The 24,977-nt window shown below is 40.1% G+C and overlaps 1 protein-coding gene across 11 annotated transcripts in view; it reads left to right on the top strand.

Moving 5' to 3' along the window:
* The window catches only part of MPDZ (multiple PDZ domain crumbs cell polarity complex component), a 106,412-nt gene extending 88,432 nt beyond the window's left edge, over window positions 1-17,980 (top strand). For 10 of the 11 annotated variants that reach the window (XM_021380073.1, XM_021380069.1, XM_021380063.1 and 7 more), the window contains 8 exons: window positions 2,952-3,038; window positions 4,642-4,738; window positions 6,654-6,697; window positions 7,582-7,704; window positions 14,434-14,538; window positions 14,679-14,791; window positions 16,319-16,442; window positions 17,232-17,980. In XM_021380073.1, the coding sequence (XP_021235748.1) occupies window positions 2,952-3,038; window positions 4,642-4,738; window positions 6,654-6,697; window positions 7,582-7,704; window positions 14,434-14,538; window positions 14,679-14,791; window positions 16,319-16,442; window positions 17,232-17,378 (840 nt within the window). In that variant the 3' untranslated portion in view covers window positions 17,379-17,980. The remainder of the gene's footprint in view (window positions 1-2,951; window positions 3,039-4,641; window positions 4,739-6,653; window positions 6,698-7,581; window positions 7,705-14,433; window positions 14,539-14,678; window positions 14,792-16,318; window positions 16,443-17,231) is intronic. The other variant, XM_021380066.1, reaches the window with a different exon arrangement.

Raw genomic sequence — 24,977 nt, 5'->3', positions numbered from 1 at the left:
GAAGACAGGCTGAGGGAGCTGGGCTTGTTCAGCCTGGAGAAGAGAAGGCTGCAGGGTGGCCTCATTGCAGCTTTCCAGTACCTGAAGGGAGCGTACAAACAGGAGAGGAGTCAACTCTTTGAAAGGGTAGATAATGGCAGGACAAGGTGAAATGGTTTTTTGTTGAAGGAGGGAAGATTTAGGTGGGATATCAGAGGGAGGTTCTTTACCAAGAGAGTGGTGAGGTGCTGGCACAGGCTGCCCAGAGAGGTTGTGGATGCCCTGTCCTTGGAGGTGTTCAAGGCCAGGTTGGATGGGGCCCTGGACAGCCTGGTCAAGTATTAGATGTGAAGGTTGGAGGTCCTGCCTGCGGCAGGGGGGTTGGAGCTTGATGATCCTTGAGGTCCCTTCCAGCCCAAGCCATTCTGATTTTATGATTAAAGTACCATTTTACTTGGAGAGTTTTTTTTTTATTTTTGTTAGTAACATTTTGGAGTATACAATTGAACATTCACAGTTCCACTTATAATTTCTATACTGAAGTTTTAGATACTTCATCCCACTCAGTAATACTTGAAAGTAATTGCTGTAGTCCTGAGAAATGTGACTTTTAAAATACCTCAGGTGTGTTATTATTAACAGTCTATTTCGTTCACAAAGTACAAATGTAGTAAACTCAAACACAGGCAATTATCATTTTTAGTTCAAGTGTCCACTCTGCTTCCATTCACAAGAGTTAGATCTAGAGGTAACTGTCTCGTATTGCCTAGCATGTATTTTGTTAAGTTATTTACAATCTTTGGAAAATCTAAATGTACTTCAACTGCTTTAAAACCACCAGAATGTGTCCTTAAGCTGAAAATGCCCCCTGTTCTTACAGTGTTGTTTAGTTTTGTTTTTTAAGTATCCTTAAAATACAGAATCATAGAATTAGCTAGGTTGGAAAAGACCTACAAGATCATCCCCTCCAACCATCCACCTACCACCAATATAAACCCACTAAACCATGTCTCTCAACACAACATCTAAACCTTTCTTGAACACCTCCAGGGACTGTGACACCACCACCTCCCTGGGCAGCACATTCCAGCGCCTGACCACTCTTTTGGAAAAGTAGTATTTCCTAATGTCCAGCCTGAATCTACCCTGGTGCAACTTGAGGCCATTCCCCCTCGTCCTGTTGCTAGTTACAAGAGAGAAGAGGCCAACCCCCAGCTCACTACAACCTCCCTTCGGGTAGTTATAGAGAGCAGTGAGGTCACCTCTAAGCCTCCTCTTCTCCAGAAGAGGAGGATGTGTAAAAAGTTGATATTTTTTCTTCCTCATTTGACTACAGGGTTTGTCACACAGGGGACTCCAGGATAAAAGACAAAGTCATAATAGAATGTGAGTTCACTTAATTACAAGTTCAGGTGGAAAGTATTACCTCTCACCTTCACACATAATAACTTTTAAATCTCATTTGTAGATCTGCATTTTACATGAGGATGTGGTAATTTTAGGTACACAGATTACTTCCTCAGTTTTCTGTATGGTTTAATGTAAGCCTGTTCAAGCAATCAAGAAAGACTGCTTTTGCCTAAGCCCTTATCCAGTCTTTTCCAGTACATGTTTTTATGACATTATTTGGGGAAAAAAAAAAAAAAAGGCAATTTAATAATAAATCTCTTCTAATGTCACCTCTATAGAATATTTATAAGATATGCTAGCTACAGGAGTTTGGAAATTCTGTATGAATGGGTAAGTTCTGTTGTTAGTTTCTTGCTGTGAATTTTCTGACATATTTATAAACCTTTCTTAGGGTAATATAATTAAGTCATGTTAAATAAAGTCAGACTTCTGTAAGAGTAAGTTATTTGGTTCCATGGATACACAGATTCATAGTAAAAACTTCCCCACTGGAAGAAGGAGGGAAAAGCAAAATAGCAAAAATGCTTTCAAATTTCTATATTCAATTTTACTGCAACTAGATGTTTTTTAACACTGCTTGTATCATTTTAGAAGTGCAGTTTTCTAAAGGTTTTTTGAGATGCCCCCTTACGTATGTTATCAAAGTCTTGGTTTCGAAATGGTTGATTGCATAGTGAATTTTGTTCTGAGATATGCATTTCATGCAGATGTATGAATACCTAGTAGTACAGTTAAGAACTCAGTGCTTAATGGTAGATTTTGCAATGTACAAACAATCCATATCACCCTAGTCCCTGATGGGAGTCAGATGTAGAATCATATCGTAGAATCATAGAATCATAGAATGTTGTGGGTTGGAAGGGATCTCAAGGATCATCAAGCTCCAACCCCCCTGCCACAGGCAGGGCCACTAACCTCCACATCTAATACTAGACCAGGCTGCCCAGGGCCCCATCCTGAGGGTGAGGCATGTGGTGAGGGTGATGAGGCACTGGAACAGGTTGCCTGGTGATGTCGTTGATGCCTTGTCCCTGGACAAGGCTGGATTAGACCCTCGGCAACCTGATCTAGCTGTGGATGTCCCTGTTCATTGCAGGGGAGTTGGACTAGATGGCCTTCAGAGGTCCCTACAGCTTCTATAATTTTATGATTCTATATCAGCAGAAATATTAATACTTTGAGGTTCTGTATTGCTGTTCTGCTTATTGTGAAAATACTCCACTATTATAGTTCTTTGAAAAATGTAATCTTGAAAGTACGTGTTGACATTACTATTTAGAAGCCAAAACTACTTATTATAGAAAAGGTAACTGAACTGGGCTTCTGTATAGTCTTTGCGTCTGTACTGGAATATTATACTACCCTACCAATGATATCATTCAATCACAGTTGATATGTTTCTGATTCTACCATGATCTTTGTCTGTACAGTTCTCATTATATAGGATTGTTAACCCTATATTTTATCCTCTGTCCCTATTTTTTCTTCTACCAAGTGAAATAAATATTGTCATAAGCTTTAATGTTCTGTGTACAAGAGATGAATCATAACTTTTTCTTCAGTGTTCATTAGGTACAGTAAGACTAGAGGTTGGAAGAATAAAAGCTGGCCCATTCCACTCTGAGAGGAGAACATCCCAGAGCAGCCAGGTTTGTAACTGTGAAACCACTTAGTTTGGAAGAAGTAAAATGTGGTTGAATAATGAAAGCAAAATAAAAAGAACTGGTTTTATGATGACAGTGATTTTCCACACACCTGATCCAAGATGAATAAAAGTAGGAAATTCAGGCTTAAATTAGATGTTACAGGAAAGTTTTTCTTTCGGAGGGTGGTGAGGTGCTGGAACAGGTTGACCAGAGAAGCTGTGGATGTCCCATCCCTGGAGGCATTCAAGGCCAGGTTGGATGGGGCCCTGGGCAGCCTGTTTTAGTGTATGATTTAGAGGTTGGCAACCCTGCCCACAGCAGGGGGTTGGAAGTAATTGATCTTTAAGTTCTTTTCCAACCCAAGCCATTTTATGATTCTGCATACTTCACACATTTTTGTTAGCTGCTTTATATGTTCGCTTTAGCTAATTATATCTGTTAAATACACGATCCAGCCAAGAGTTCACTCCAAAAATATCTCTGCTGTGTTGTCTAATATGATTTTTAGGACTCTAGCTTGTGAAGCAGGGACAGCCGTTACTGTCACCGATACGAGAACAAATTTGAGTGGACATCAAATCTCTATATTACCTTAGGAGTGCAGTGGAGTGTTGTTCTAGTAAACTTAGTGAATTTCTCCACTCCTTTCATATTCTTACCATAATCTTGGTCACCAAAGCAGGAAATCTGCACTCTTGTCATTAGACTTGTCCTAAGTTTGTTTATTTTATAGTCGGTTTAATGATAGAGTATTACAGCTCACGTCAGTTTCTGCATTTGAATGCATGTTTCATGGGGTAGCAGCTCTCACTGTGATTCTCTACAGATCTTTCTATCAGGATTTCCGTCTGAAAATTCACAAGTTACCTTAGAACTTTTTGTAGTTATAAATTGGGTAAGCAGATCAATGGCTGAAGATAAATATAATTAAACAAGGACTTTTTCTTTATGAAGCTTGAAGTGAGTAGGTTAAAACTGGATAAGGACTGAAATGTCTCTCTTCAAAAAGGGATAATGTCAATTCAGATGAAAACATACGGGTGGTCTTAATCTATGCTGTTGAGTAAGAGGAGGCTTACCATATTGAATGTTTTGAAGAGTGTCGGAGTGAGCTATGTTGTTCCTTTATGTTGTACTGCAGGTGTAGTGTAAATTTTTAAGAAATGTGTAGGTGAACCTGAGTGGAGAGCCCAGTCTAAGTTTTAGTTGATGGAATGTCTGGAAGAACATGGGATACATGTGGGGATGCATAACGTTCTGCCTTTTGTATTGTCTCCCTACCTTGACAGTAGTGTCTATCTTTTGCTCCAGATGGTCTCTGTTAACTGATTGAAATGTGTGGAAATAAGGGAACAGTCTAGCCTTTGAAAGTAAAACTTCATGGGGTTGTAGTCATGCAATCTCTGTTGTTCTAATGATGTTTCAAACAAGGAGCTATGTAGTGTCCAAGAAATATATAGAGGTTTGGTGTGTCAGCTTTAACTATGCACAGAACAAGTAGCAGTAAAGTGCAGTAAAATACACTGAATATAGTGGCATATAATTTTGATGAAAAAATCTGAGAGTCTGAAGCAGGTCGATAATCTCTGTCTAACATTGTATTTAGGTCAGTGAAGGAAGTGGCAGTCTCTCGTCCTTCAGCATTCCAGCTTCTGTTTCCAGCACACCTGAGGTCTTTGAAAGCAGTCTGAAGAAGAATACCAGTAAGATTTCATTGGTCCTTTCTCTAGTTTATATCTGTGAATTGGTAAATGAGATATTCTCTAACACATTGTTATATACTGTAGACTTGAAAGTGTCATTAAAATGCCACAGGAGTGGTTATTATACTGTACATTGTATATCTCTTCAAATTACTTGTAAAAGAAACTAACAGGTTGCACCATCAGTTTAGATGATGAGAATCTAAGTTTACCCAGAATTTTTTATTTAATCTGAGTATATTGAATAATTTGTCTCTCTGTCTCATTTTTGGGAAATACTTGGTCAGTTCTGGGTACTGTGTAGTTTAATTATATAGGTCCCTCCAAAAATAATGCCTCCTTTTTTTTTCCATGGAAACTACAATGGATATAAAGAACACAGTAATACTATTTGATAGAGCAAATTCTATGCTACAAAACATTATTTTTCAATGTAGTTGCCAACATTAATAGTCTAGTAATGTAAAAATCTGCACCAGTGGAAGTGACCCACTATTTCACAGCGGCTATGATTGCATTGTCACTCGGAAAATGTTGCTCATACAGTCCATCTTCACTGGCCTGAACATATGGAAATCACAAGGCACCAAATCTGGACTATACGATGGGTATGGTACAACAGTCCAGCCAAGATTGGGAACGTGTTCCATGGTCATCAAATTTGTATGGGGTCTGGCATTGTCATGTTGCAAGAGAAAAGTTGTCCTCTGCTCTGGCCTGACTGTGGAAGTTTGAGCCTTCAGCTTAGTCAGCACTGTGATGGAGCTGTCAGAGTTGATGGTTTGTCTGGGTTGTAGGAAATCTAGAAGGATCACCCCTTTTCTGTTCCAGAAGTCTGTCCACATCTCCTTACCTGCTGAGGGCTGTGTCTTGAATTTTTTTCTTCAGTGGAGAATTTACATGTTGGTGTTCCACAGAGTGCCTCATCTTGTCACCTGTAATGTTGTGATCCAGGAAACTGTCACCTTCATCCTCATATTGGTTCCATAGATCCTGACAAATTTGCATATTATGTTCTTTCTATTCCTGTGAGCATTTATGGGACTCACCTGTTGCAAACTTCGCCATATTCCAACTTTGTCACCATCCCTTCCATCCATCAGTGAAACTGATAGTCAGCTCCATATACAGTTCCCTGGTTGTAATTGGCCAATTTGTGCGGATCAGCTGATCAGCATTTTCTGATGTGAAAGCTGTGCATGGCTATCCAGAATGTGGCTTGTCTTTCACATTGTGGTCATGACTGCTGAAGTGCACTACCCACTGCTTCGCTGTGCTCACATCCACTGTTTGGTCTCCATAAACGTTCAGTAAGCATCAGTGAAAGTCAGTGGGTGCCTTTTTGTCTGCATGGAGGAATTCAATCCTGCACCTTTTCTTCTTATGCACTTTCATGTCAGACACCATTTTGTCAGACTGCCCCTCTGCTGCCATCTGTCACATGGCAAGAAAATGTAATCGATAATATTGGTGGGAAGGTTTGACCTCTATTACCGTACCACCACTGTCTGCCTCTGACATCATGGGCTGACATAATAAAATACAAGCAGCTCTTGTGGAACAGATGTGGAATAGATCTCTAGTGATCAAATATACAACAAAGTGACTTCTGGCCCAAGTACTGCTATCAAATAATAATTTTTCTATTCTCTTTGGGGATTACCTAGCAATCTTGCTCCAAACATTTTTAGAATAGAATGAATAGCTTTTTCAACTGTTCTAGATTGTTCTGTATTTCAATCTTACTGTTATTAATAGTATTTCAATCCTATTAGTTAATGACTAATTTCAAAAACTTTAAAAAACTTACAATAAAATAGCAAAAAGCTAGGAACCATTGGAGTGTTTTAGACAACTTTAATACAAAAATTTTCTTAACATGATCATTCACCTTTTCTTTTTAATCTTTTGACAGCAGATTCTGAAATACAGGGACTAAGAACAGTTGAAATAAAAAAGGTAAGTTATAGGAATTGGTGTGGTAATAGTTAATTTTTTTACAGTGTGATCTCCAATGCTTTTATTTTTATGTAAAATAAGTGTGACTTACACCATCAAATTTAAAGCAAAGGGAAAGAGAATTATAATATGAGGTAATGGGACCTAGTTCTACTTTTAGTAAAATCTGGAGTTAAATCCAGAGTGAGTTTTAGTGAAGACATGGGAGCTGTACTAAATTTGCAAGTCTGTTGTTTTGGATTTTGTATTTGTCTTGACACGTATTTTTAATGGGTAGGCTTTTACATGACAGCTGCCAGCTCTTCTACTGAAATTCACTTGACTTTTGTTATTTATAGGAGCATGAGAGCTAAGCTGCAGACTATTTCTGATTGTCTAAAACATGTCTGTTTTATCTGATTGTGCCTGGTATCTGGTTTCCTTGATTGCAGGATTGTGTTTAGCTATTCTCCTTATGCAGTAGAATCTGTTAATATCAGTTTATGATAGCCGTTTTGGTGGTTAGGTAGCTGATTGTTTTACAGCAATGAATAGCTAGTTTTGTTCTGATCTTTAGGAGGCCTATACTAGGAGATTAAAAATAAAAGACAATCAGTCTCATGTGTACAGTTTTCCTTGCCCAGACATGTTGATTTCTGTTAGTATTCAGTTTGGCTAGAAAAAAAATACAGGTGAGCCAGCAAATTATCACCTGCCACTGATAGGAAGAACTAAATACTGCGCTCTCTGTACTTTCCTTAAATGTATTAACTTTCAAAAATGGCTTGAGACAAAGTCATTCTGATTTTCATAAGATAGGATTTGTATGATAAGCCTACAATTCTGCATGTATTTTTCCATCCAGAAAAATTTAACCTTTTTTTTTTTTTTCATGACAACATCAGGGCCCAGCAGATTCACTAGGAGTGAGTATTGCTGGAGGTGTAGGAAGTCCTCTTGGAGATATTCCTATATTTATTGCCATGATGCATCCTAATGGAGTTGCAGCTCAGACTCAGAAACTCAGGGTAAGTTAATCATTAATGCTGCAGTTTCAGTGCTGGAGGGATGATTCATGTGTTGGATTACTGCATGCTGAAGCTAGTTCTGGCTCCATCAGAATTCATTCTTCTTTAACTTAAGTGATTCTTACTGTAATAATGTTTATAAGGTATATAACAACCATAGTAGTTATTACATGCAGTATTATGTAGCATTTAATATCATATATTTCAAAATATTGGCTGTTCTCACCAGCATCTGCCTCGAGGTACATAATGGATGTCCCCATCTTTCTACATTAACCCACCAAGTGCACCCAGGTCCTTGAACAAGAACAGTCCCACAAATGGGCATCCACTGCTTTCAGCATAGTCTTTAACAGTCCCTTTTATCATTGAATTTTAGCAGAGGCTGGTGCATGATGAGGGGTGTGATATACCCACTCAGAGCCATGGTCTTTGGCTTACATGTTTACGAGGTTGTTTCAGAAATGCGTCTTGTTTTCTGACTCAGTTCTTTCTGGGATGCCGTGTCTCCACAAGACTTTCTTTTCAAGGCTCAGATTAGTATTTCAGGTGGTGGCATGGGGCACAGGATTTTCCATTGTAAGCACATGGCACTTGCCTTGGTGAGTTTGTGAGGGTGTGATATAATCCACCTACCAGGCCTCCCTGTATTTATATTTCAGGCACTGTTCTCCATACCAGAGAGGCTTTATCCACTTGGCTTCCTTAATTGTAGCACGTGTTTCACATTCACGGATAACCTGTTCAATAGTCAAGTCTGCCTCTTGATCCTGAGCCCATCTATAGGTTGCATCTCTTTCTTGATGGCTTGGGATGTCATGGGCCCACTGAACTAGAAATTATTCATCCTTACATTGCCAGTCCAGATCTACCCGAGCCACTTCAATTCTAGCAGCCTTATGCTCCTGTTTTTCAGTGGCCTGGTTCTTGGTTATGTGGGCATCTACCTGACATACTTTTAGAACCATGTGGTCTATCCAAGCAGCAATATCTTTCCTTGATGCAGCCCAGATGGGTTTGCCTCTGTGATACCAGTTGTTCTGCTTTGATTGCTGTAACCATCCTCAGAGCATTTGCTACCATCCAGGAGTCAGTACAGAGGTAGAGCAGTGCCACTTCTCTTGTTCAGCAATATCTAAAGCCATCTGAATGGCCTTCATTTCTGCAAATTGACTCAATTCACCTTTTCCTTCAGTAGCTTCTGTAACTCACTGAGTAGGGCGCCAGAGGGTAGCTTTCCACCTCTGATGCTTTCCCACATTACAACAGGACTCATAAGTGAACAAGGCATGTTTCTTCTCATTTTCTGGCAGTTTATTATATAGTGGAATCTCTTCAGTGTGCATCACCTCCTCCTCTGGTGATATTCTGAGATCTTTGCCTTCAGCCCAGTCCATAATCACCTCTAAGATTCCTGGAATTCCTTATTTGAGCCCATTGTGCGACCAGTGCGAGACACAGCAGTTATTTAATTGATCACATCCATTGGGATCTTATCACGTCCGTCTTGCCATTTTATTCCTAAGAACTGGATCTCCTGTGTAGGCCTCTTGACCTTTGCTTTATGGCAAAACTGGCTTTCAGAAGGATTTGAATTATTTTCTTCTCTTTCTCAAAAACTTCTTCCATGTTGCCCCACACTATTGGTCAGTGATTGGTGGGAACCAGCACAGCTTCACCAAGGACTGATCATGCCTGGACAAACTTCCTGGCTTTTTGTGATGGAGTTACAGTGTCAGTGGATAAAGGAAGAGCAACTGACATAATCTACCTGGACTTGTGGAAAGTGTTTGACACTGTTCCGCATGGCATCCTGGCTGCCAAATTGGAGAGAAATGGATTCGATGGATGGACCACTTGCTAGATAAGGAATTGGCTGTATGGTCACACTCAGAGATTTGTGGTCAGCAGCTCGATGTCCAAGTGGAGACTGGTGACAAGTGACGTTCCTCAGAGGTCAGTGCTGGGACTGGTGCTACTTAACATCTTTGTAGGTGACATGTACAGTGGGATTGAGTGCACCATCAGCAAGTTTGCAGATGACACCAAGCTGAGTAATGCAGTTGACGCACTAGAGGGAAGGGATGCCATCCAGAGGGACTTGGACAAGCTTGAGAGGTGGGCCCATGACAACCTCATGAAGCTCAACAAGGCCAAGTGCAAGGTCCTGCATCTGGGTTGGGGCAATCCCAAGCACAAATACAGGCTGGAGAATGGCTTGAAAGCAGCCATGAGGAGAAGGATTTTTGAGGATGTCAGCTGATAAAAGACTCAACATGAGCTGGCAGTGTCTGCTTGCAGCCCAGAAGGCCAACTGTATACTAGATTGCATCAAGGGAAGCATGACCAGCAGGTCGAGGGAGGTGATTCTGCCCCTCTACTCTGCTTTTGTGAGACGCCACCTGGAGTACTGCATCCAGTTCTGATCCCCCCAGCACAAGAAGATCACCGAGCTGTTGGAGTGTCTCCAGAGGAGGGCCAGGAGGATGATTAGGGCTTGAGCACCTTGTCTGTGGGGACAGTCTGAGATAGTTGGGGCCCTTCAGCATGGAGAAGAGAAGGTTCCAGTGGCCTTCTAGTACCTGAAGGGAGCCTGCGGGAGAGCAGGGGAGGGACTTTTAATAAGGGCATGTAGTGACAGGATGAGGGGAAAGTACTTTCTCCTGAGGTAGTCTGTGCCAAGGATGCATGGAGCCTCTGGGCTGGTCACAGTGGGATGCTTTTGCCGTTCATTTCCAGTTAGGCTCACTTCAGCCTCCAGTACAGTTAGCTCCTGGGATCTCCCCATCACTCCAAAAATACAGATGGGTTCAGTTCCGTTATAACTTGATGGCATTAGAGTACACTGTGCACCTGTGTCCACTAGAGCCTTTTATTCCTGTGTTTTTAATATGGCAGTATTCCAGGCCATTGAATCCACAAAGTCCAGTAAACCCTATTGTCCTTTTCTTCCACATGGATGGAGGCAGGGCACCTCTAGTTCTCGTTATTGTATTCATTACTCACTTCTTATGTATGAAAAACAGAAAGCTCATTGTTAACCACAGAAATAAGATCAGACCATCTACTCTGATTAGAAGACTGTCCATTGGAAACTGAAGCTGCCATTTTTCTGGAAGAACCCTCTCTTGTGATTGTTTTCACATTTAACTCATGTACCCATGCCTCCAGAGTCAGCACGGGTTTTCCATCCCACTTCCTCTGCATGGTCATGTAGGTAAAACCACAGGACGGCATGTGTTATGTACCCACTATTATATCCTCTCTCTTGAGGAGAGGAATGCTTACTTCTAATGGATGAGGAATTGGTTTGTACCATTGAACCAGTTTCTTCTTCTTTGAGCTGTTGAACCAGTTTAACCACATCTGTGACACAGGCCTGTAGGGAGGAAAAGAGATTATCTTCATATTGTAAAAGTAGGCTATCCACGTCATCCATCCACCGTTGATTTTTCGTTATCTTTCCAGTTCACTCCTGCAAGGATGCTGGCAGACAATGGTGGCACATTCCATACAGCTCTCCACCACATAGGTCATGTACCTGTGATGTCACCTGGATTTTGGGATAGCGTATCATCATCCAAGCTAATATCGTACATCATCCCTACCACAGCAAATTTCTTCATGTACTGGATACCTTTCTCCATGGTGGGCCATTTGGCTGAGTAACGTACTGGGTCTTCCATGAAGGGATATCTTTCCTTCCCAGGTGACAAGAGTCACTGCCATAGGGTGAAAGACTGTGTATCTTTTCCAATTGCTTTGTCAGTGCTACTTTCCCTAGAAAGAGACCCCAGCTGCTTGGCTTCACTGCCTGGTAAGTCCAGGCTATTGGCCCCACTGTCCCAGCACCAGAGCAGCTATATAGCGTTATACTTGCCTGGCCGATGGCCACGATCTTTTCACATATCTTGCCTCACTCAGTGTTACGGATCGGATGGTTTCTTTCTCTTCCTCCTCCTGTTTTTGAGATGGTCCCAATTCATGTTCACCTTCTTCTAACCTAGCAAGAGCTTCTCTCCTTGCTAAAGGATCTGACTTTCATTAACATTTTTTCATCTTATAGGAAGTGATACTGGCACTGGTTGAACTGTGGAGCTTGTCACGGGGATTGGATTTACCATAGTGCTGGTTGCAAGGGTCTGTGGCAACTTCAGGGCCTGCCAGAAAGGCTAGAGTAACTGCAAGGTCTGTCAGATTAGAGCTAAGGTGGGGTCCGTCACAGGGGTTGGAGCTGCCACAGTGTCTGTTGCAATGCTTGGAGCAACCACAGGACCTGTTGCAGGGATTGGGGCTGCCTCAGGGTGTGTCATGGATGTTGAAGCAGTTGCTCCAGATCCAGAGGTAGTCTTTTCCCCTTGTGCGTACTGAGTAGTGTTGAACGGAACTCAGTAGGCAGGGGCCCGTCCCCAGCATGCTGCAGTGATTTGTGCCTCTCTAGAATTGACAGAGTGACAGCAGACCTTTTCCAAATATTCTACTGTTTTTTCAGGTTTCTGCAGTTGTTCAGGGGTGAAGTTCAAAACCACTCGGGGTGCCCACTGCTCTACGCACCTGCCCATACCATCCTACACTCCCTGCCACTCATAACTATCCAGTCTTGGGGCAAATCTCTGGATGATATTTGTAAAAAAGTTGTTAATCTTTAACAAAATCTGAAACACATTCACGACACATAGCAATAGGAACACACTGGTTTGAACATCCCAGAGATATTCAAAATTCTCAAGAGCTATTGTAACTAGTCTGGGGGAAGAAGGAAAAGTGAAGGAGAAAGGGAGGCTGAGGAACTGCTAGAAAACATCCTCCTCTTTCTCCTCTGTAGCCAGGCTCCCCAGGGAGACAAAGCAAAGAGTGTAATTACTAATAGCCTCCACAGTATGGTTCCCAAAGCCCAGAGATGACTGCAGTGCCAAGTACAAACATCATATTAGTTTCCTGACCAGCAATTTTATCATAATGTAAGCCAAGGCCACATAGCATAACAAAATAAAAACCTTAATCCAACCCCAGAGATGACAAACAATGCAACAGGGAAAATAAACAGTGAGCAAGGTGCTGAACAACATAGTTCCATGAGAAGACTCTCTAAGAGCTCCCCAAATAATAAAAAAAACTAACATAATCACTAGCAATTATCAAACTACTACAACACTCACAGCAACCCTGTGTTAACATTCTCCAGTTAGATCTGTTGTTATCTCAACCCTTCGAGCCTCACTTTGGGCACCACAATGAGTGTTGTGGTTTAACCTGGAAGATAGCAAAGCACCCCAAAGTTGTTGCTCATTACCCCAGTTGCTCCCAGTGAGATGGAGGAGGGAATAAAAAAAAAAGAAAGTAGAACTCATGGGTTGAGATAAAAAGTATTTACTAAAATACAGATAAGTAAGAGGAAAAAAGGAAAACAGGATAATTGTATATATCTGTACATATATATAACAAGTGATGCACAAGGAATTGCTTATCACCTGCCAACTGATACCAAGCTAGTTCTGAAGCAGTGGCCAGCTACCCCCTGAACTCCTTTTTAAAGCTTTCTTTCTGCATGATATCATGTGGTATGGAATATCCCTTTGGTCAGTTTAGGGTGACTCTCCTGATACTGTCCCCTCCCAGCTGCTTGTAGGCGCAGCCCCCTTACTGGCAGGACAGTAGGAGAAGCTGAGAAAACTGAAACATCCTTGTCTCTGTAGGGCACCGCTCAGCAACAACTAGAAACATTGGCATGTTATCAACATTATTTTTCTCCTGAAACCAAAGCATAGCATCATACCAGGTGCTGTGAAGAAAAACTCTGTCCCAGCTGAAACTAAGACAGTTACGATGGTTGTGGAAATTACATGGGCACAATAGGGTACGGTGGGCACAATGGGTGCTAGGTGGGTAAAAAGGTAGCAGTTTAATGATACGCTCTTGAGTGCTTCTGGCTGTGGTAACAGTATTTGCTGTTTCCACTGACTATGAAGTAAGTCATGTTGGTAGCCTGGTAAAAGGTAGCTGGTGAAAGATACTAACTTGGGAAGAAAGTCCTAAGGCAATCTTGGATCATAGAAGAGGTAAGCTTTTAAAAATTCATGATAGGGAATCTGATTCAGAATTCTGCAACTGAGCTACAGTGATGAGTTATTTGTGTAACTGTATGTTTGCAGTTTGCTTCACACCTCATGTTTTCTGTGCTTATCTTAAAATAGGGACAATTCTTTTTTTGATTCTGAGTTAAATCAGGAGGTCTCAACTCACACAGAACCTACATGTATACTGTATGTCTGTACCAGAGGTTGTGGAATTTAACTAATACTGTTTGGAGAATGTACAGTGTTATTTCAGGTTGAGTTCAAACATACGATCTCTTAACGATAATCTGCTATTTCAACCTTTCTGTATTCAGATTATGTGCTATGTGTTTATAGAGTATTAAGATCCATTCTGTAAATTACTTTTTTACTCTGAACACACTACAACTAAGCAATAATTTGCAAGTTTTTATGTCAAATTTTCTACCTTTGTATCACTTCATTATGTTTCTCAGTAATGTTCTGTCTTTGAGAGAAAGATACCAAAATGAGTTGCTAATTTCTTTCTTTCTGCTATGTGTCGCTAGATATAGTGATAAAATCTAGCTAAATCCAGATACTCAAATCTGCTATTATCAAAAGAAAATGATGAATATATCTATGCAACTAAGCCTTTTACTAGTAGTTACATTTTCAAGATTTTCTTCTGCAGGTTGGGGACAGGATTGTTAGCATCTGTGGAACATCTACTGAGGGCATGACTCACTCCCAAGCTGTTAGCATCTTAAAAAATGCTTCAGGCACTATTGAGTTACAGGTAAAAAAAAAAAATCTTTAGTATTATCTGGAATATTTTCTAAACAGTATTTTGCCAGCTGTTACGGTGAATTATTTTAGTATCAACATTTTCACTTTACAGACTTTTTTTTTACTCATTTTACTGAACTCTGTCCTTAGGTGGTAGCTGGAGGAGATGTGAGTGTCATAACTGGTCAGCAGCAGGATCCACCTACATCCAGTCTTTCACTTGCAGGACTAACTTCAACAAGCATTTTTCAGGATGATTTAGGGTCAGTAACTATATAATACACAATCTCTGTAGCCTTTTACTTTGAATGAAACTCAGCATAAAAAGCCAACTTTGACTTAATCGTGAATCACACCTTTGATATATGTGGCACCTTATAGGTCCCATTCTGCATTTTTTCCATGGTGCAATTCACTGCTGCTTTTTTTTGCTCTGCTTTGGAATTAAAACGTGACTTGATTTCTTCTAATAAATCTTTCTTTACTGAGCTTTGGCAGCTCAGATTAGTTGATATGCCCAAAATGACTCTACTCGGGTTTAGATTGCGAAGTCCTTTCCACAGTGGTATTTCGGTTTCTTTAATGTGCTTTTTAGCACTAGAATATCAAGAGACACTGAACTTTTCATGTGTACGAGGTATACCACTTCTAGTAGATGACAAAACACAGCAATATAAATGAGAGTTGCCTCAAATTACGTCATCAATTTTTGATCACATTTAAGGAGCAGAAGAGAGAATGGGATTCATTAGCTCCCCAGAAGTATGAGGGCTGCTCTAAATGTGATGCCTCCTGTTTTATTATTTTGGCCCATGACATCAGAGGCAGATTTTGGTGGTATGGCAGTAGAGGTTGAATGTTCCTGCCAATATCGATTACATTTCGTTGCCATGTGACAGATGGCAGCACTGGGCAATCTGACAAAATGGCATCTGACACGGAAGTGCATACGAAAGAAAGATGTGTCCTTGAATTCCTCCATGTGGAATAAATGGCATCCATTGACACTGTATGTTTATGGAAACCAAACAGTGAATGTAAGTGCAGTGAGGCAGTGGGTGGTGCATTTCAGTAGTGGTAACAGTAGGTGACCTCCACTGGTACAGATTTTTACCAGTGTGGCATGCAGACTCTTGTTCATTGCTGGCAAAAATGGGTAGTTGAAGGTAGTGACCACGTTGAAAAATAGTGTTTTTTAGCAGAGAGTTTGCTCTGTCAGATAATGTTATTGTGCTCTTTGCTGTAGCTTCTATGGAAACAAAGAGGAGACATTACTTTTGGAGCAACCTACACTCTTCAAAAGATAGAACTTCAAATGTCTATATAGTCAAAGTACACCTATGGAGATGCACTTATTAATTGGCTGTATGAACACATACATACAAATACACAATCATCAGAGAAGCAATTAAACTTTGCAACATAACTATGAGTCTAATTTTGGGTTTCAGGTTTTTTGAAGTATGAGATCATTATGAGCATTTGAGATACTGATATTGGATCTCTTTGTACCCGTTAAGCACCATTAGTGCAGCATTGCACCAGTAACCATCTTCTGAGCTGGGTGGAAACAGTATGAAAGAAGTATTTGAAATACTTATTTAAATGGGGCATTAGACAGAACTAGTATTTTGCATTCGCAAAAATAGTCAAAGACATTCATATTTACAGTGGAAAAGAAGAAGAAGATACATTGCTTAGCTAGAGAGGTGAAATGCTTTTTGTTGACAGCATTCTAATGTAAATCACTAATTTAGATAACATGGCAATATTCTTTTCTATTTCATTAGACCTCCTCAGTACAAGACCATTACTCTGGATAGAGGACCAGATGGCCTAGGCTTTAGTATTGTGGGGGGATACGGCAGTCCTCATGGAGACTTACCCATTTATGTGAAGACAGTATTTGCAAAGGTAAGAATATATTTGTTCAGCTGATCCGTTTATTAGTTCACAGCAGGTAGTTTCTTAAAGTCTGACCAAAGGATTGTAAACAGTTCTCTTCATAGCTTTTCTTGCCCAGTGCAATTTCTGTTCAAAAAATTCTTGCAGCTTTTGAAGTTACAGGAAGACTCAGAATTTCCATATGCATGTGACAGCATATGGCAGAATCTTTTTCAACTCTAAAACCAGGAAATATTCACGTACTTTTTCTGCAGTGATAAAAGGGACCATTTATTAATTTTCATTGAGAGTCTGGAAACTAGACTAATGTATAATAACTGAAATCATTCTGGACCTTTGGAGAAGTTTGGATACTGACTCTGCTTTGGAGTTCTGGTATAGGGAAGAGCCCCAAGACATTAAAAACTGTAATCAAGAATCCCAAACTTCTGTGGTAAGTCAAAGTACAAAACTGGGTTTTGGTTACTAGATTTCTAATAGCAGTTGCTGAAAGCTTTTTCAGGTCTTGAAAATCTTATTGTGTTGGAGTTTTAAAAGTTGTATTAGGTAGACCATCAGGTTTAAAGAAATATAAAAATCACATAGGTCCAGCTTCTAGGTACCATGAAACACAGAGAACACAGGACATACTGCAACACTAGCAGGTTAATCTAAGATTGACTGTAGTAGAATCATTGTCAACTGAAAAGGGTTTAAGAGGATTTGTATGCTGAACTCATCTTATTCAGACCATAATGGATGTGTAAGAGGGAGAAAAAGAAATGGATGAGTCTACAATTACGTGTTGTATTGTTTCAGGGTGCAGCAGCAGAAGATGGACGCCTGAAGAGGGGGGATCAAATCATTGCTGTGAATGGGCAGAGTTTAGAAGGGGTGACCCATGAGGAGGCTGTTGCTATCCTGAAAAGAACAAAAGGAACAGTCACTTTGACTGTTCTGTCATGAACTGGCTGCCCAAAGGTGTAGTGTCAACAAGACTATATTATTTACATTCTACATAGCAAAGAAAATGGAAATGTTTATATAACCTTCTTGCTCTTCCAACTTGTCAGCACTGTGTTACATCACTGAAGAAAAATAACATTTCATCATATTTTTGTATGCAGTAGAAGTGTTACTCTTATTGTCAAACCACTGGGACGGAGTTAAGTCATCTGTGGCAAAGACATGGATATTTTGCCTAATACACCATAATGATAACTTGTAAGTAAAATTGGAAGATACTTTGAATATTTGAAATACATAAGAAAAATTACAAAGTCACTGAGTCAAAATGGAGATGGCATGAGCAGGAGTAATCAGAAAACAATAAGGTTGGAGAAAGAAAGCATTTACAAAATACTTTTCATCCTTTTCTGTGAATTCTGTAAGTAATGTGGACGTAGACAGTTAATGGACTCAGGTGATTATTTGTATTACTAATATAGAAGGAGTTGGGAAGGGGAATTGTCTTTCATTGTTTTTTTCTTCTGTTTCCTAATTTCCTATTTCCTAAGCCTTGCTGTATCCAAAACGAAAAAGAAAAGAATTTTGTCTGGCTTACTGTAGAGTTGGTTTTTATTTTTTTGTTTGTCTGATGGTTTGTTTTTGAGGAGGGGGGAAGTGTTTAATTTCTGGGTAGAAGGCACTTCTCAGGGCTGAAAAATCCACTTGCTAGTAGAGACTTACCCTCTTTAATCAGAGTGCCCAGAAACCGTAGCATTGAAAGGATTAGACTTTTCTTTCCTAGCAGTGGTTTTTTCTAGCCTTTTGGGTATGAAATAAATTTTCCCAATATGAAATGTGTGATGTCTTCATCCAGTGTGCAAGATAAAGTACAGTCTCAGTGCAGTAGTTTCTGAGCTGCTTGAATGAGAGCCATGAACAAACCACTCAGGACAGATTTAGTTAGCAGCATATAAAGCCAGGTGGATGTAGGTTAATCCATGGGTGTCCACTGACTTGCCTGGGCCGCATTTAGTGAATAGGAATTGTCTTGGGCCACATATATATATAGGTTGCTCCAAAAGTAATTCTTCCTATTTATTTCCATGGAAATGAAAACAGATACAAAGAGCACAATATCACTATGCGATAGAGCAAATTTGCAGCTACAGAACATAGTCACCGCTGTTAGTTATGCATTTTTGCCAGTGATGAGCAAGAGCCTGCATGCTGTGCTTATAACAATCTGATCCACTGTCACCACTGCTGAAACACACCTCCCACCGCCTCACTGTGCTCACATTCGCTGTTGGTCTCAATAACAATTAAGAAAGAGTCACTCAGCATCAGTGGGTGCAAATTTTTCTGCTTGGAGGATTTCAGTGACACACCTCTGCTTCATAGGCACTTCCATGTCAGATGCCATTTTGTCAGACTACCCCTCTGCTGCTATTTGTAACGCAGCAACAAAATGTTGCTGGGCAAGTTCAGCCTTTACTGCCATACCATCAACATCAGCCTCTGATGTTATGGGCCAACATGATACAATAGGAGACGTTACTTTTGGAGCAGCCCTTGCAAAATATACAATAATATTAATATGTAAGTAACTGTCAACAGTTTACAGACTGGTTCGGCCCAGTTCCATGACTAATGTGGCAGTGAGACCCACAGACCCACACCCCAGGAAAGGGAAGAAAGAGAAAGGGTAGGGAGTTGGGCCTAAAAACAAAACAGCACCAACAATCCAAAGAGAAACAAACTAATTTACTAAATAAGATATCAGAATAACAATATAATACAATATAATTGGAATTGAAGCTAATAAATAAAATGATAGAGAGTGTCCAAAAAACCGTAGGCCTTACTCTTATGCTGGCGGCAAGACAGCTAGGGAGAGAGACGCTGCCGGGACGAGCTCGAAGATCGAAAAGGGGACATCTCATGATCTGCAAATAGTTTTTATCTTTCCCTCTGAACGGAAAATGGTAACAGAACAGTGAACAGTCCTCTGGGAGATGTAGTTCTTCTCTTCTGGGACATGTACCTGGAGCTATCGACAATCCATGGAACTGGAGCATTAACTCTTTAACTCCCAGTGCTCCACATGTTGTTATGATGTGGAATACTGTAGCGATCAAGGACCAACTTGATGGAAAAGATGTTACAACAGAAATGGAAGGACCAGCATGATAGCAAGGTGCTATAAGGGAAGGGAAGTAGATTGCTCACCTATATAAGAAGATTCTGGGTTCACAGGGAAAAGCCTCTACCAAGGAGGGATCTTCAGAAAGAGATCCTTCCTCAGGGGCAGTCAGCCCTTAAATGAGGCCTAAGAGGGGTGGAGCCAGGCTCCACCCCTTCTCATCACACAGGTGAATTGGCTTCACCTGTGCTCCCAGGGCTGACTGGGTCTTTTCTCCAGGTGCTCAGTCAGTGGTTCAGGACATGACTCAGCAGTTCCCATACAAATACCAATAACAAAAATCATAAAACCATGACAGTAACAAAACAATTTTAGATATTTTTCTTAAAACATTAAAAAGGAGAGGAAAGAACAGAACCATAAAACTAGTAGGGTATTTGACCTTTTTTTTTTGTGAAACTAACATACCAATATAATTTGATGGCAATGGTTACAATTCTTAGTGAGGCCTCAAGGTGTTCATCAGATTTTTTTGGATGAAATTTTACTCTTCCTGTACTTCATCCTTGACTATAATTGTTTAAAATGCACATACTGACAAAAAGCAATGACATGAATAAGGTGTGATTGTGAAGTGAAGGATATTTTTCTCTGCTAAAACGGGGATTGTGAAAATCTGATAAAGTGACATGATCAGATTTCTGAGGTGAATATCTGATTGCAACTCTATATATTCCATTTGCAAATTTGCAGGTCATGTATTTATATCAACTGCAAATGGTCTTGCAAATGTGAATTGATGATTTTATTTATTTATTTATTTATTTTGCAATCCTGAAACCCCAAGCTTTGGGATGTGGTTGACACGCTCAGGGGGCAGGATGCCATCCAGAGAGACCTTGACAGGTTGGAGCAGTGGGCCCAGGGGAACCTTGGTTGAACTCTGGTTCAACAGATCCGAGTGCAAGGCCTGCACCTGGGTTGAGGCAACCCCCAGTACAAATGTGAGATGGGGGATGAAAGGATTGAGTACAGCCCTGCCAAAAAGGACTTGGGGTTACTGGTGGATGACAAAGTGGACATGAGCCATCAATGTGCCCTCACAGCCAAGAAAGCCAACAGTGTTCTGGGCTGCATCTGAAGCAGTGCGGCCAGCAAGGTGAGGGAGGTGATCCTGCCCCTCTACTCTGCGCTGGTGAGGCCTCGCCTGGAGTACTGCGACCACATGCGGAGTCCTCAGTACAGGAGAGACACAGTGTGGACATGTGCACCTTTAAATCGTGGGAAGAAGGTGGGCTGAATTGTGAGCTGTGGTAGGCCTCATGTGCCCTGTGGGTCACAGTTTGGACATGCCTGGGATCCAAGGTGGAAGAAGTTAACATTAAAGTGTTGCTTGCCATTTTAAATAGCAGCAGAGTTAAGAGTCCTTCTTGGACTGAGAAAGGCTACAACCAGCAGTTAGTTGAATGCCAATAGAGGGCTGAAGGTTTCCTTCAGTGGAAAAGATTGGAGCAGAAAAACAACAGTGAAGGTCCTTGCATCTGCATCGAGGAGAAAAGGAGAACCAAGAATTACTAACATTATTTGGGGGTTGATAATTTAAGAGGCACGACTGCAAGATGATGTCTGATAAGATGCAGCCATTTAGCTGTTATTTGGACAGCAATGCAGTTGATAAATTTATCAGCATCTTCAGTTTAATAAAAGTTACTATCCTCTTTAAAACCCAAAACTGTGCTTTGTGAAACTATTTGCTAATATTTGCTGTATACTTCCTGTAGCAGCAAGACCGTTCATATTGTTTAGCAAAAAAATTATAGCAAGAAAGCCAGTATGTCATTTGTCCTGTTTAAGAGAACTATCTGAAATGCAGACAAGTCAGGCTATTATTAGAAGATAAGAAAGAGTAGCATTTGTATTAGAAATAAAAACAGACGTATGTGTGAAATAGTATTAGTAACTTGATAGCTATCTCTAACTGAATTAACAACAAAAAACCCACAACTTTTTGTCTGATTGACTGTTCTAGAAGTTACACTGTGACAGGCTAAGATGAAAGAATACAGATTGTACCATTACTAGTTACTGTTGTTGTTAAATTGTTCTGCAATACTTATTTCTCTGTTAGAGTGAGAAATGCCTACATTATAGTATGCAGAGTTCTTTTAAATAGTTTCTATATTTGTAACAGAAGTAGCATACATATATTTTATTACTACTGTTATGTCTAAATAAAAAAGTAATGGAAGTGTCTTTGATGAAGAAATAAAGTTGTAGGCGTGTTCCTGATGTCTGCTAGCATCATTCATTCCGCTTTGAAAAATTAATCCAAACTTTGTAAGTAGTGAGAAGAAGTTATTGATATTGTTCTTCATGTGAACTGTAGAGCATGTACTAAGGCTTGCTTTATTTGGATTTTATCTTCACTCATAATTTTTTAGCAAATTAATGAGACCAGATACCAAAACTATCTAGGAGTGAATAAGAAATTGTTTGGCTTGTTTGAAACAGATAGCATTAATCGTGGTTCAGTCTATTTAAAAAGCAGTCCATTGGGCATGGGGCTTTCCACAAGGGATCAAAACATCTAGCTATGGAGCCTAGAATTTTAATTTTAGCAGTGACTCATGCTGCTGGTTCAAAGCACACTATCTCCCTCAGTCCTTATGACAGGACAGCTGTTGTGTGACCACTATTTGTTGGCTACTGTGGACTAGGTCAGGAGAGGTAATAAACCTTTCAGGTTTAGAATGATTAGTTTCTTCATCATGTGATATTCAGTGCAGCTTTCCTATCACAGGGGTTATTCCTCCAAGGTACTAGATACCGGGACCCCAATTCTATTAAGTTTTCCAGTTTTTGGTTATGTTAACTCTGGGACTTGAAGAGTTGGAGCAAAAGCACCTGGCATTTTAAAGGCTCAAACCCACTGTCTGTTCAGATATCGGTTCCTTTCTTTTAACTTTGCTTAGCTCTCACTTATTTATTGCCAGTAACCTTTGAGCGGTGTTAATGGAAGAGTCTGTCATGTTTTTATGTGGATCTGGACAATGCAGGAAATGGTGCATTCATGAGAATGCATGTATTTAATTCCTTGCAGTGAGCAGGTATCACGGACATGGCTGCTTTCCTATTTCCCTGCTGGATTTTATGGGTGGAAGTGGCTGTTGAGGATCCCTCTCCCTTCACCCTCTAATGTTTCTTTTTAAAATAAAAGATTATGCATATTCTCTAGACCCAGACAAGGACATGCCTGCTCCACCTTTTCCCCTCATCCCCCCAAAAAAAGGGAAAAATGGTTAAAAAGTGTTATTCTCTTCTGGAGTGGTGAAAAGAAGCTTTGTTGTACTGCCTTGCAAATAATGTGGAGGAGCTTACTGTTCTTAATATTGTTTTGCAAAGTATATCTTATCTCAAATGGATAGTAAATTTGGAAAAGGCTGATTGTGGTTTCTCCCTCACCATATATCTTTTCTTTTTTTTTTTTGCTTTTGTATATCTTTTTTTTTTTTTTTGCTTTTGCTTTTGAAAAGCAAATCTTTTGAAGCATCTAAAATATTCATGTGTAGGGAGCACTTCTGTCTTACGCACCATTTGAAGCTGCTAAGTATAGACAAAATTTTTTTATTTCCTTACAGATGCTATTGAAACTGTGAACACTGCTGTACTCAGCATGTTCAACACCTGCAGTATGTATATAAACGGTTTTATTTCTTTTGAAATTGGAGACTGCATCTTCCTCTACAGTTGCGTAGGTCTTGTCTTTAATGCATTTTAGTTCACAGCCACTGTTGATAGGGTTATGTGTTACCTTGTGAAGTTGCACAGCTGGTATTCAGGAAAATGCTGACAGTAGCAGGTTAGACTGATACATTTCTAACACTTGAGAGCAGTAAACCTACTAATGGAAGATGATGCCTACATAGATTGAGCTTCTTAACTTTTTGCCATATGTTTTCATTTTCTTATGCTAAAATGTACCACAGTGTTAAATAACCTTCTTCTCCCACTGAAAATGATGATCATAAATGGGAGGGGAAAAAAAAAAAAAACAGATGCTGCTTATTTCAGAAAAAAAAAGAGGAGGAAAATAATCTTGGATAAGCTACTAGTCCTGAAATTGTATATATTTCTAAATGTAGATAGAGATGCTAACATTATTCAGTCTGAGTTGTTAACTCGGGATTTTTTCCTAAGTTGCAGTGGCAAATCATTTTTGAACAGTGAATCAGGCTTTCAGAAAAAAATGTTGTGCTCATCTGCTTTGTGATCTGTCCATTTTTTTTATCTTCTGGTAAGTAGTTTAAATATTGAAGTTTTTTTTTTTTATGTAAAGGTAGTATTTGGATCACCTACAACAAATTTTAACTGTTCGTAGGTGAGATTGCTATAGTGGAAACTTTTAAGTGCCTGCAGTTAGATGTTCATATCCATAAATAGACTTTTGGAAGCTTTTTGTTTAAGATGGGAGGTTTCAAAGTTGTTAGCACTTGTTCATGTCTTCAGTATTTGAGCCTTTGTCACTTCGACAACACTTCATTAGTAGTAGCTATCAATAAGTTTTCAATAGTCTTGGGAATCTGAAGTGGTCCAAGTTGACCGGAAGCTGGCAAATGTCCCAGTTTTCAGTAAAAGAAAGAAAGAAGATGCTAGTAATTACAGGCCTGTCAGTCTCACTTTGGTGCCTAGTAAAATCACGGAGAAGATAAATCTGGGAGTGAATGAAAAACACTGGAGAGACAACATAGTAATTGGTCATAGCCAATAGTTTCTTGAGGGGCAAGTCCCACTTAACTAAATTTCTCTTTTTTCAACAAGATTACCTATCTATTTGACCTGAAGAAACCAGCAGATATAATCTTTTTCTTTTTTTATTTATTTCAGCAAAACTATTCATAATATTTCTCACAGTGTCCTTCTGGACAAAATTTCCAGCATACAGCCCATAATATGGTAGATGAGCAAATGGCTGCTGGGTTAAACTCAAAAAGGGTTGTAAATGGTGTTATGTTGGGCTGCAACTAGTGGAATTACCAGGGGTCCATTTTAGAATGAACTCTTTTCAATCTTTTTATAAATGATCTGGATGAAAGACTTGAATGTGTACTATGTAAGCTTCCAGACGGTTATCTAGATTCAGAGGAGATGTTGACTGTTTCCAGAGTGGAGATGCCTTGCAGAGAGATCTTGACAAATTAGATGGTTGGGCAATCACCAATCGTGAAATTTACTAGGAACAAGTGCCAGATGGTGCACCTGGGACAGGGCACCCCTGGCTATATATACAGACTTGAGGTTGAAAGGAGGGAGAGCAGGCTCGTGGAAAGGGATCTGGGAGTTCTGGCAAGTTGTGTGTGAGTCAACAGGGTGCCTGGGCTGACAAAAGGGTCGACTGTACTCTGTGGTGCATCAGTCCCAGCACTGCCAGCTCAGAAGGGTTTGTCCCACTCTGCTCTGCACTGGTGCAGTACCAC

This window comes from Numida meleagris, chromosome Z (assembly GCF_002078875.1).
Source record: "Numida meleagris isolate 19003 breed g44 Domestic line chromosome Z, NumMel1.0, whole genome shotgun sequence".
NCBI lineage: Eukaryota > Metazoa > Chordata > Aves > Galliformes > Numididae > Numida > Numida meleagris.
Note: the sequence above shows the minus strand (reverse complement) of the source record. Positions and strands in the feature narration are given on the sequence as shown.